The following is a 14,440-nucleotide window of genomic DNA, read 5'->3' on the forward strand; positions in this document are numbered from 1 at the left end:
TTTTAGCTTACATAGGTTTTTATATGTTGATGTATTAATTTAATTTTTAGAATATTTATAATATTTACAATATTTATATATATTTATATATATTTATTTATTTATTATATTTACAATAGGTATAGTATTTAATACATTGCATTTTAATCTATTGTACTACATTTACTAATAACATAGTACAAATGAATTTTAAATATTTAAAGAATCAATCAATTAACCAATGACAGGCGTTGTGTAATTTAAGAAAAATGTATTTAACTATGGTTGAATGGATGTTTATTCAGTACTCTGAAGATGCCCTAAAGGTTTTACAGGGTGAAAGCGCTAAGTACTTACTACTGTTACTTTTACTTTTGTTCGTGTTTTTTTGGTGCATTGTGAATAAATTCTACTCGAGTGAACTACTGAGGAGCCTTGTCGTGGTTTATCAGTTTCAACAATTTGTGCATATATCATTATTAGATTGTAGTTTTCAGATGTTGCCTTGGTTTAAAGTTTTGTAATTGTAATTGCTTGATTATCAATTATTTATTCATTTATTTTAAATGTATTTAAATGGAGAATGTTTTTAGTTGTGCTAAGAGTTCTGAAGAAGTTCATGTTATTAAAGTGAATGAAAGCGCTAACCTTATTTGTGTACTAGCAGTTGATTTCGAGTCTTCACCTCATGTATTTTTTAAATATGTAATTTTTGTTTTCCCTTCTCTCATCTCTCTTTCTGTCTCACACACACACACACACACACACACACACACACACACACACACACACACACACACACACACACACACACACACACACACACACACACACACACACACACACACATTACACACACACACACACACACATACACAGGCACAGACACACACGTTATGTATGGACTTCCAAAATACACTGGCTGAAGGAATAAGTAATAGTCGAAAGGAGTTTCACAGGCTAACCTGTGGAAATATGGGTATCTGTGAATATTACATACCCAGTCAACAAATGAGTAAACTAAACTGATGAATGCATATTACATTATATTGTATTATATTATATTGTATTATACATTCCAAGGTTGAGCCAGGTACATTATGTCCTTCTAAAGTGGATTGGCACAGAACCCTGGGATTTCAAGGAGGTAGAAAACTACCTAACTTGTTTATCTATTAAAAAAGTGAGCATCTTCTTAAACTCAGTTCTCTAATGTGGCTCATACCCCTAACTACTTAAATTCACATGACAAGGGAGTTGAATCATTACAAACCTATACATGTCTTCTAAGTTCTTCTTTTTAGTGTGGTAAAGCATTTGGTCCACCGTTAATAGTCATGATTATAAAACTAGTGAAAAAACTAATGTCTGACTGGCTAGGACACAATTCTTGCTCTCTCCTTATAAAAGCATCAGGAAACAGGTATTACTAATCACAGGACAGAAATGAGAAAAAAATACAATGACCATTTTAAAAGTAGAAAAGTTACTTCAGGATGTTGTTTTATAGGCAGAAAAGAGACTCTTCCAGTTCCTAAAAGCACTAAATGCAAACATTTTATGCTGTGAACACACTCATCTGCCTACGGGGGGAAAAAAAACACTGTGCCTTAGTTTTCAAGCAAAATGTACCAAGAGGCAGATGCTAAGATGTCCACATTACAACTTGTCATCTTGACCAAATGTTAAACATGTTTATCTGGAAAGAGTTTTTCATCTGCGTGTGATGCATTTTTACATACCTGAAATGTCAGTTTCTTTTTTTTTTTTTTTTTTTTAACAAAAACTGTTTCTTTTTTACATATATGATTTGACATTTTTACAAGAGGTAAATCTTTTTGTATTACTGACCCACTGTTGTCCATAGCTGTCTTCTAGGTCATTGCATGTCCGGTCATCCCACTTTAACCTGATGCCCAAGAGACCTGATGGGAGAAAACCATTCTCTGCCAGGATCACAAAGTAACTAAAGAAGCCTCCTAATGCCTGGATCATCCCTAAGGAGAGACCAAACAGTAAGGATGTAAATCAGCTGCAATATCACAGTAGGCTGACTCAGCTAGGAATGCACATTTGAATATCATTAAGTGAAGAGAGGTAAGTTTGATATTACAATGCACAGTAGCCATGTACCAAAATGATCAATAACAGCTTACAGCTTAAAGAGAATTACATGGGGATTTTCAGCACTATTTTACAGCAAGGTGTATCATTTTGAAGCCTACTAAAGAATGAGATATGAAATAAGAACCCTAAAAAATACAAAACTGTCAGTAAAATTAAAGGATTTCAAAATTAAAGTAGCCAGAAAATAGCAAACAAAACAAAGGCACAGCTGCCTTTGCACCTTATAACTTACCTGTACAGTGTTGAACCTACATACCTACAATGGACAGATCATTTGCCATGCTAGAAACAGCCAACAGTGCACAAAATATCTTAAGTAATAATATAAGCACCAGGTAAATATCCAGTGATGTGATACACAGTTTACTGGCCATGATGTTTGGTTAACACCTACAGGGCTGAATGGCCAACTTTTGGTCAGACGAAATAATCCATATGAGTTGGAATGGGTGTACTTCACATTACCTAAAACCCATTTGACTGATTTTAATTTCACCAAGACCAAATCAGCTAATTTCAAAATACTGAAAACTCATTTGACTAAATCTCATTTCACCGAAAGCGTTCAATGCCAAATTTCAAAAGACTAAACGTTAAACCATAAACAAACATACTCACAACATGAATAACTACCTCTTTCCAAACCTTAAAAACTACTTACTTTCAATATGCTTGGGGTAGCACTGTGGCATTATTGTTTAGGGACAGTTTGCATAACCTTTGTAAGGTTATAATGCAGCAAAAATATAGAGAGTGCAACACTCAGCATATGAGCAGTGTAGGAGGCAGAGTTCTTCTACCTCTACAGACATGAGAGTTTGTTTCTGTCACTGTTGATTTTCCGCATGTTTGCACATACCTCATCAGCTGTTATGCTGACAACTATGGGCATGGCAGATGCTTCATATATACAAACTACTTACCTCTACTTGTACATGAAGTAGAAACAGGCTATATGGGACAAGTATCTAATACAAAGGGACTGCTGCAATTAGTTTTAGTGCCATTCTCCATTTCTCACATAATGATTTGTTCTAGTGTTCAGTTCACTGCAGCTTGTAGTAAGTTATATTTCCTGCAACCATGGATACTGTTTAACACACCTTCCTTCTACTTGATGGGAAACCAGTAATATGTGACCAGCCCTTTTACTATCCACAGCACATAGTGACATAACCTACGCTAATCCCTCTGTGCAGGGCTCCCAGTGACAACCTTCTAATGTTACTACCAGGATCATCTTTTGTTACTCCTTTACAGGCAGCAAGTAAGTAACTTCTCTTTCTAAATAGCTTACCCTCAAGTATTTAATTTTGTCAACTTTAAAGGTTCATCTTCATATACAAGGTGAAAACAATAAGTATTTTTTTTCTTATTACTTACTTTCCTGGTATTTAGATTTATTTTGTTACTTATTGCTTGTGGGTAAGTGTATATGTGTATTTGTGTGACTATATATACATATACATATAAATATATACAAATATACATATACATATAAATATATATATATATATATATATATATATATATAGTGTGTGTGTGTGTGTGTGTATTGTTATGTTATTCATTGTTATTTAAATATTATTTTATTTATTTGCTGGTTTGGAGCATGGGGTATTGATGGTGAGGTGGGATGTTTTAAAGTAAATATCTGCTTTATTTTTATTTATTACTGCATTTCTTTTCATTATTTTAATTTTTTAGCAGTATTCCTTTAACTGTGAATATGTTGTTTCTTGATATGGTTGGTGATGGTGGGCTCTGGCATTTCTGTAGTGGATGCACTCTTTGGTGATTTGTGTTGAATGGGATGTTTTCATTGCTGTTTCTTTAATCTTGCTTTATAATTGTTGGGTTCTGATGTGTCTCTTTTTTTCTTTTTTTTTCTGAGATTCAAAGGTGTTTTGTTTGGATTGTGGTCTATTGTAGAGACTCCTATATACATTTAATTGGTGATTCAGTGTTATTTTTAATGAACATGTCTCAATGGGTTTCTTTTTCAATTCTCGGTTTCTCAAATGTGATTGTGATGCATTGTTCAGACTTAACCACAGCTTCTTCCATTTTCCTGCTCAGAGCTTGTTATGTATTTAAAAATGAGTTATTTATTACCTCATGCCTGTTTTTGAGCTGCAGCCATTCAGATTCTTTCTTCAAACCATCTTCAACCGCAGGAAGTGTTTTTTTACCTTTGAACTCATACTTTCAGGAAGTGAATTATTGGAATATTGAAATGAGCAGCTTGAAGGCAAGAACAGGAGATATGGACTAGTTTATGTATGTTCTGAGTTAAATGCTTAAATTAAACTTCTTATTTGCAGTAAATCATTAAGTTATTGGCAAATATGAGGGGGAAAGGAGCAATGTTCATTTGTTTATTTAATAGCAACTGTATTATTTTTATAAGTCATACAGCTGTGTGATTACTGTGTGTTGCAAGGAAAGCAAGGAAGAAAGAAGATAATCAATGTATTGTATTTTTATAGTGAAAATGTGGTGAATTGAGATTCATTGAGTAGTGACAATTTACAACTGAATTCTTTTTTTTTTAGATGCTGTTTTAACTTTATAAGCATATTACATATAGTTTTCAGCTCTGAGATACACAGAGAAGTTTCATAATTATAACACAACTTTTTATTTACTGTATCTTGATATATGCCATAGAAGTAATGCATCATGTCACTATATTCTGTAAAATATGGCAGAACTGCATTATTAAGAGAAGCTTATAATTAAAGTCATGACGTGGATAAGGGACGGGTAGTAAACTTTGCTCTAAATCAATATTGTACTATGTTTTGCTTCTTGTTGATATCATTTATTATATGCTAAAGAATGATTTAAATGGAATAATTATTCATTGCCTTATATAATCATCATCTTCTTTCAGCTGTTCCAGTTAGGGGCCGCCACAGTGGATCATCTGTTTCCATTTCTTCCTGTCCTCTGCATCTTGCTCTGTCACACCATCCACCTGCATGTCCTCTCTCACCACATCCATAAACCTTATCTTAGGCCTTCCTCTTTTCCTGTTACCTGGCAGCTTCATCCTTAGCAGCTTTTTCCCACTATACTCTGCATCCCTCCACAGCACATGTCCAAACCAACGTAATCTTGCCTCTCTGGCTTTGTCTCCAAACCTTCCAACCTGGGCTGACCCTCTAATATACTTATTCCTAATCCTGTCCACCCTCGTCACACCCAGTGCAAATCTTAACATTTTTAACTCTGCCACATCCAGCTCTATCTCCTGCCTTTTTGTCAATGTCACTGTCTCCAACTCATATGACATAGATGGTCTCACTACCCTCTTGTAGACCTTCCCTTTCACTCTTACTGGTACTAGTCTGTCACAAATCACTCCTGACACTCTTCTCCACCCACTCTATCCTGCCTTATATAATGCAAAGTTTAAAATTAGTTTTTAAATAATGTAGTTTGACTTAAACTTAATTCAATGTATTCTGTGGTTTAGATAACAATTAGTTAACATATTTGTAATACAGTTTTTTTCTTTTTAAACTACATAACACACTTAATGAATATTTTAGTATATATTAATCTATAATAGTCTCCAACAAGTATATCTTATATTTGTTTATTATACTCAATCTGATTTCTATCATATATCTGACTTTTAAATATCTCTAGAAGTATCTCGTCTGGGACAAGGTAGTAGTTATAAATTAGACTGAGTATAATATTTAACCTGCCTTTATTTACTGCACTGATAACACTATTATTTTAGAGTGATAACCGTATTTTATGCATTTTGAACACTATAACATGTGTGTTACAAACTATAGAGGTACTGAAATATACCTAATTTTCATCTGTGAATTAGAATAATTTGTCACTTGTTATTTAAATCTGATTTTGCTATTTCAACAAAGGCAATTTTATTATTATTTTGCTGCTTCTTGCTTAAGCTTTTAACTTCATATTGTACAGTTTGCTAGATGTGTACAATTTTTGGGACATATTCACACATGCACATGTATGCATAACATGCATGGGTACACACACATAACACACGCATGCAATTGTTTACTCATTAATATGCACAGGTACATAAGATACACAAATGAGCACACATACAACACTCATCACACATAGATACAACACATATACATATAAAATATGAGAGTACAGCACACTTAAATAAGTGCACTTAACACAAACATATATTCAGTGCTAAAAGTTTGCACTTTTCCTTTATCATTTGATATCCATAATTCTCAATTTCCAATTTGATTTTCATATGTGTTGTGTGCTTAGATGCACATTGTTTAACCTGTTAGTGTAAATCATTTCATTATATTGTTTCTTTGTAAATGTTTTAGTTACTAGAGAACCCAAAATATTTTTATGTGTAGAGTTCTGTGAATGTAGTAGACTATAGCAATCACTAACAGATCTAAGTGTTACGAAGGTATAATACACTGAATGATATTTATCTTGTATTTATGAAGTGATTTTAAATTAATATAATAGACTAAGGATAAGGAAGTCTGTAATATTTATGTATAATGAGATTAAATATTGTTTTATGTCCAAATATTTTATTGTCCTATACCTAGTACTATAACATCTTAATAGTTGGCAGCTCAGTTTTAAAGTCCTAGTAAGAACATCTATGAAATTTTGATTTTGGCATTTCATGATTTATTAGAGTTGGAGCCAGTTTTGGTAACTGATGAACTGTTGTAGATATAAGTGCTAAATTTTTGACTTTGATTTACTGAGTAACTAAATCAGTAATCAATATTTAGGAATATAATATGTTTGGAGTAATGATAACAGAAGCCACAAAACTTTAATAGTTTTATTATTTGTAAATCTAATTATTTAATATACACATATATATATATATATATATATATATATATATATATATATATATATACATACATATATTTAATATATTTATTTATTAGCATATCTAGGTATATATTCTAACATTTATAATTTCTTTATTGTATAATTAGATGGAATAGAGCATAGGATCCTTTTATTATAGTTAAATTAGTTAGAAGAAATGATACTATACAAGAAATGCTGAATGTATTTTAATTACTTATTTTCTAATACATTTGTGTTAATATTAAGAAGTAGCAACTTTTAGTTATGGGATACTGGAATGGGATTGTTAGTGAATGATTCATATGATTACATCATCAAATCAGATTTGCTATTCCATGATAAGGGGTTTAAATGTATTTAAGTTTGAATTTTTGCTTATAGTCTCTATTCTTCTGCCCATAACAGATCATGTTAGTATTTGCTTATCATTCTTCACACAAAATCATTTTATATTAGTTTATTTTCATGCTTTTTCTACATGTCGGTTTATGATCATCTCTCAATAAATATAAATGGACTTAATAGTCCTTTGAAGAGGTGTAGTTTGAATAAATACTTAATGTTACATAATGCTCACATAATTTTCCTACAAGAAACACATTTATTAACCGAGGATGTAGAAAGATTGTTGTTGAAGGACTATTCAATTCTTGTGAGCTCTCATTTTAAATCAAAAATAAGGGGCACTCTCATTAGAGTAATTCATTAGCTATGCCCAAAGTGTTAAATACCTTCTCTCAAATAAGAGTGTCAAGTTGCGATTAGTAGTGGTATAAATTAATAAACATCACTATACTTTTGTGAATACATATTGGATACCTGGGATTTGAGCACAAGTTGTGAATAAATATTTAAATATTATAACTTTAAATGCAAAAGGTGAATTGATCATTGTGGGAGATTTCAATTGTATTTTATCTAGCAAAGATACCACTAATGATAGAAAACTCAGATTATCCTTAGTCCCTAAACATTTAGAACATTTTGTTAATTCATTAAATATGTGAGATGTTTATGATATAAAATTTGGCACTCAAATTGGTATTGACAAAGTGTTCACTTCTAATCGTTTTTCATTTAAAATTGATGAAGTAATGATAACTTCATGTCCTTTATCTGACCACAATGCTATTACTTTTATGTTAACTTTGAGAATTAGTAATTTGATTTATTGTCAGAGAATTCCTGTATATATAATAAAAATAAAAGGCTTTAAAGAATTTTTTTTGAATGAATTAAATCAGTTCATTGAAATGAATAATAATGGTGAAGTTACAGAAGTTATTGTGGGATTCATTAAAAGCATATTCATATGGAAAAATAAAAACTGGTATTTTTGTAAGTGAAGGGAATGGGATAAGGAATTAAATACTTTACAATCCAATATAGATCACCTAATATCAAATTTAAAGCCATATGACAATTCTGCTATTGCTGAATTAAAATCGTTAAATCAGAAATATCTTGAGGTACTTCATCATATAATTTCAATAAATTTGGGAAAATTAAAACTACAATTTTACTCAATTAATCCAAAATGTTTACACTGATTGGCTATTAGATTAAAAAATAAATACTAATCATATTAAAGAAACAACATTTAAACAAGGAGATAGAGTTAAAAAAGTAACTGATTTAAAAGATATTTTGGAATGTTTGAGAAAATATTATGAGGAACTTAAGAAAATAACTGTTGATAATGATAATATGACTGATAGTTTTGTGAAAAATAATATACAACATAAGTTAACTAAAGAACAAAAATCTAAATTTGATAAATCATTTTCTTTTAAAGACTTAAAATATCAAATTAATAATATTAAAGGAACAAAGGCCCTGGACTCAATGGTATAATTCCAGAGTTATATAAATGAATTCCAGATAATATATTATCTATCTTATTAAAAGACTTCAGAAAAGTCAGATATACTTCAAGGATCCTTCATCATGGAAATATTCTCTTGTATCTCTTATCCTGAAACAAAAGAAAGATTCTAAACTTTGTTCCTCTTCTCATCTTATATCAATGCTTAATGTAGATTACAAAATGTTTACATCTATTCTTGCTAAAAGATTAAATCTCATTATGCCAAGATTAATAATTGATGATCAAACTGGTTTTATTTTACACAGAAAAGTTCAAGATGATATAATTAGGCTTAAAACTTTAATTGACAAAAATAAAAAAGAGCTAAAGATAATACATTTAGATTTAGATAAAGCTTTTGATTCTGTTAGTTGGCATTATCTGTTCCAAGTACTAACAGAAAATACTTTTTTTATAGAATTTATAAATGTTATAACAAATCATTAAAGTAATTTGTTCTCTTGTGTTAAAAATAGTCCTTTTCTATCTACCTCCTTTAAAACTTTAAAAGGTACAAAGCAGGGATGTCCTTTGTCCCCTCTATTATTTGCACTAGCTGTTGAACCTTTTGCCAATTACATCAGATCTAATAATACAGTTCATGGATTTTCAATTGATGGTAATTATAGTTGTTACATTCAGCAATTTGCAGATATCTTGATAACGAGTGGTGATATTGAATCTTTGGTGGAACATTTAATTGACTCCATAGAATACTTTGAAAAAGCTTCAGGTTTGACGTTTAATCACTGCAAAAAAGAAACTTTGCTTATAAAATAAATAAATAAATAAATAAATAAATAATAACTACCTAAATAACTGATATTTTTTAAGTGGCATAACCCACAAATTAATTAGATTGGGGTTATTTTTAAATCTGCTGTAAAAGATTCAATATCAGTAAATTATAATACCTTAATAGATGCTATTATCAAATTAACTACTAATTGGAATACATTTTTTCACAATGGAAGACTGACACACTTGATAATTTTATCACAAATTCTATTTTATATGCAGTCTTTAATTATTCTTCCCCCTAAAAAAAATTAAGAAACTAAACGCTATTCTTGTTAACTTTTTATGGTTCCATAATAAACCAAGAATATTTTTGACTGGCATTTTAAAAGTTGTCAGTATAATATCTTTATGGTTGAATTCTTTATATCAGTCTAAATGGAAATCTATTCATGAAAGATTATTTATCAACAATAGATGTGTAGTGGACTCTTATCCTAAATTTGAAATTAATAAATCCTATTGGATTTTGAAAAATTTTTGTATGAATGAAAAGAAAAAATTCATTTCTTCCCCTTTTATAGATTTCATTCTTATTACTTTTCTAAAAGATTTATCCTAATTATATAGTTAAAGATTTGATTTTTTTATTATTCCCTATACCTAATACTACTGGATGTTTAGAGACTAAAATGCTAGATCCTAAGGATAATGACTTGAATTTTTGGCATCAGTTCCTAATTGGTAATAAAATACATTCTGGAGATTACCTTCTTGTAAGACAATGTTTACAGAAAAAGAATTGGTTAAATACACAATTTTGTTAAAAAAAATATGTTAGTGATAAATTAAAATCTCTGTGGATTTTCAGACTAAACATATTCCAAATATTCTAGAGTTTTTCTTTAAAATTAATAGTAATTTAAGTAATACTACATCTTTTGTATCAGTAATTTATAAAATTATAAGAATTGATTTAATTTATTCAGATTCGTCATTTGGAACTACTCATCAAAAATTAATGACAGCGATTTTTCTGATGATGAAAGTTTAATTCTAAAATCTGCAGAAAAATCTACATATTCTCTTTATTGGAATATTTATAGCTGGAAATATTGATGCATAAAATTGCATTAATATATAAAACTGTAAAAATTAATTGCTGGAGATGTAATGAAGTTCTTGATGCTGATTGGTTTCATATAACTGTAGCGTGTATAATGGTAACTCCCTTTTGTTATGAATTTAGAAATTTTTCTCAAGTGTTGTGGTCAGATAATCGTATTATAACTAACACTCTGATCCTATTTAATGCCCCAGTTCCAGATTCTATCCTTAAAGTAGGTACACGTGCTTCTACTTTGGTCCATTTTAGCCATAGCAAGAAAAGTAGTTACAAAGAATTGGAAGTGTAAAATTGCTCTATCTTTTACTGAATTCATATGTTTGGCTAAAAATGTTTGTAAAAAATTGTCAGCTATTAAAATGAGGACATCGAATATTATTCATCAATATAGATCTTGGTTAAAACTAAGTGATTTGCTATATAAGCTGTAATGGTTTTGTTTATTGTATTGAATTTCTGTTATGGACCTCTGAAAATAGTTATGTTTTGTTATATTTTTCTTTATATGGATTTGTACATTTTTGTTTAAAAAAAAATAATTAAAAAGTTTTAGAAAAAAAAATCATTGTTTTGCAATTAACTCATTCCCTCCAGTGGAACGCTTCAGAGTTTGCATTTTTAATCTCAATGAGCGTGACCTGAGACTTTTAAAAAATGAAGTTCTCGCCTAACATTTCAAAATGGTCATATCTCTAAAACCATATGAGTTACTAGAAAACTGTTAATGGCAAACTGTTCAGCCAAAAGTAAACTTTACAATGGTGCCATGCATTCAATTATAGGTCTTAAAGTGGATTTCATAAGCTACAGTAACCAAAGTAAATATGAATTTTGTAATGTTACATAAACAACTAACAATATTTCCGCAACCATTCAAACACACACATATTTGCCAGTAGCATTTTCTTCATACATTTGTAAGCTTTCATATGAGACTAAGCAGTTCTAGCTAAATAACTTTACTAATGAGATATTTAGAGAAATTAAAAAATTACAATACAAATAAATAATATACAAATAGTATTTAATATCTTGTATACAAATAGTATTTAATATCTCTTTATCTACTTTAAACAGGGACCAAATATCAGTACAGTTGTAGTTGGTATTGTGTAAGCTTTAACCTGGTTTGGAATTAATGTGAAAATGAGCAAGCAATAAATATTTGACACCTAGAAGTGTCTGTAGGATGTAACAACAGAAATGCCTGGTGGTGTCACTAGACTGTAATGAGTTAATACAGCAGGGTAGATATATGTAAAAGAAAGGATGGCATTCCTTTTGTTTTTTTTCTCTTTAAGATACAGTTCATGGATGCCTGTCCACCTGTGCACATAATAATGACATTAGAGAAAAGACCTGTACTCTGAAAAATTATCCAAACTGTAGTCAGTAAAGTTATGTAAACTGCTACTTAAATTGACAACTATGACCTGTTATGTGATGCACTGCATGGCTTTCACAGTGTCTTCAGTACCTTTACTCTCCTGGTAAGGGCCACTGACATGACAACCATACCCCTCTTATCAACAAACTCAAAAGACTAAACTGTGGAAATAGCATTATTTGCCGGTTTTGCAGCTATCTAATATACAGAAACTTCCAAGTCCATAGTAATGTCTCATCCTCTACTGCTGGTAAACCTAATACAGGTGTACCATAAGGGTCTGTGTTAGGTCCTCTTCTTTTTTTTTTGTTAAAGATCTCCTCCTAGAATTATGAAATCTTAGATTAAGAATGTATGCACATGTTATACTGCTCTTACAATCCAGTACTAGTCGCTCTAACCTGCAAACCAAGTTTCATGGCAATTTCACTCAGTTTTGCATCTGATCCACTTTTAACAAACTACTACTTAACCCTAAGAAAACCAATGTCAAGGTATTTGCCTTAGCCAAGAAATTGCCACTATCCCTCCTATTCCATTAACAGATTTAATGGAAACATAATACTTAATCTCACTGAAGAGTGGTACCTAGGCCTAATATTTAACCCTACCCTTTCCTGACACATACAGATTTTGTAACTAATAACATCCTTGCTCAATTAAAACAACATTACAAGATCAGTCACCTCCTTTCTATCACTGCATGCAGGGCCATTAGTAAAAGTGCTTTAATACCCAAGCTTGAGTGTGGGCTTTTCTCTCATTATGCATTCAGCTCATAATACTCACTGAATACAGACTTCTGAGAATAAAATCTCTGGTTTAGTTCTATTAGCCGACCCTCAGATGCATCACTGCAATTTGCTAAAACATTCTAATGTGCTTACAGTGCCTCATAGGGCCACCTTTCTTCTAAGTATTCTAATTTACAAGGTTCTAAAACATGGTCACTGCCCCCCTCCCAAAAGAGTGAAACTGCCTTTACAAGACAATCCTTATGTACTCAGGAGGACACAGGATAATAATTTCTGTCTAGTGTGTCCTCCATGCTGTAGCTGAATGAGCCTTGTCTAGACTGAAAACTTTGACCTGGAATGACCTGGCTACTGACATCAAAAGTCTAGAAACTATTAAAAGCTTCAAGGCTTCTCGGAAAGAGCATTTCTTTACTGAATCTACCTGTAGCTGCTACCATGACAATGGTTAGGCAACTTAGAATCCCTTAGCATGAATACTAAAATACATTTAGTAAACTTTTCTCAGACTCAATGTGGCATCTTATACACATATATTTCACATGTATATAGGTGTTTATGTATTATAGCAATGATTGTGCTAAATTTTATGCATATTCCAGCATGCATTTTGTGTGTGTGTGTATGTGTATATATATATATATATATATATATATATATATATATATATATATATATATATATCTATATATCTATATCTATATATATATATATATATATATATATATATATATATATATATATAATTTTCTTTTTTCCTGAATGCCCTCTAATTGGCTCTTTTAATTTTACACTGTCTGCATTGAATCGTACCATTACATTTTGAATCTGCTATATACTCATTCTACATATAATTTTAATTAGAAAAACCATGATGCATTTACTGTTCTCTGAGCTTGGGTCATGGCTGAAAAGGAGCAATAGCCAAGTCCATTTAACTGGTCAGGAAACAGTAAATAAATAAATCTGCACCACTTCTAAAAGTGGTAATTTGACCATCTCCTCTCATCGGCTCCATCTATGTGGAATGCTATGTGTTTTATTGTTTACCTGACTGGAAGCTTCTAGCTCTTCAAGTCAAGCTTCCATCGACATTGTAGACATAAATAGCATTACAAATGTAGACCTCATTCTCCAGGAACTACACACCTTCTCTAGTTTTAAACTATACAAACTGCCACATTCTCACTTTAGTGATTAACCGACTCACTCGTTCCTCATGCATCTATGAGTAATCCAAATAGATTACATAGATGAAAGTGGTCAACATGATAATAATTACAATTAATTTGTATATTTGTTAAATGAATTATGATAATAATTACTTTGGGAAGAGATTCAGAGCTGTTTTATTCAGTGCATTTTGATGATGAATACAAAACTCCATGAGAAAGGGAAAATCCCAGTTACGAAACCACTTGCACCGTAATGATATTCCAAGATACGCATCTGGATCACTTCTCCCTGGGCCTCCGCAGAAAATTGGCTTTGATTCAAATCGGACTTTCCCAGTTAACAAATGTTAAATAAATAAAATAAATAAAAAAATAGAAGAGATAAGTAACATAATACTACCCAAGTGTCAGCATCAA

At 30.9% G+C, this 14,440-nt stretch overlaps 1 protein-coding gene across 2 annotated transcripts in view; it reads right to left on the bottom strand.

Moving 5' to 3' along the window:
* ATP1A3 (ATPase Na+/K+ transporting subunit alpha 3) overlaps positions 1-14,440 on the bottom strand; it is a 769,164-nt gene that overhangs the window by 93,923 nt on the left and 660,801 nt on the right. For both annotated transcript variants that reach the window (XM_044080787.1, XM_044080788.1), the window contains exon 19: positions 1,831-1,976. In XM_044080787.1, the coding sequence (XP_043936722.1) occupies positions 1,831-1,976 (146 nt within the window). The remainder of the gene's footprint in view (positions 1-1,830; positions 1,977-14,440) is intronic.

This window comes from Protopterus annectens, chromosome 8.part0 (genome assembly GCF_019279795.1).
Source record: "Protopterus annectens isolate FY-2018-M chromosome 8.part0, PAN1.0, whole genome shotgun sequence".
NCBI classification, from domain to species: Eukaryota; Metazoa; Chordata; order Ceratodontiformes; family Protopteridae; genus Protopterus; species Protopterus annectens.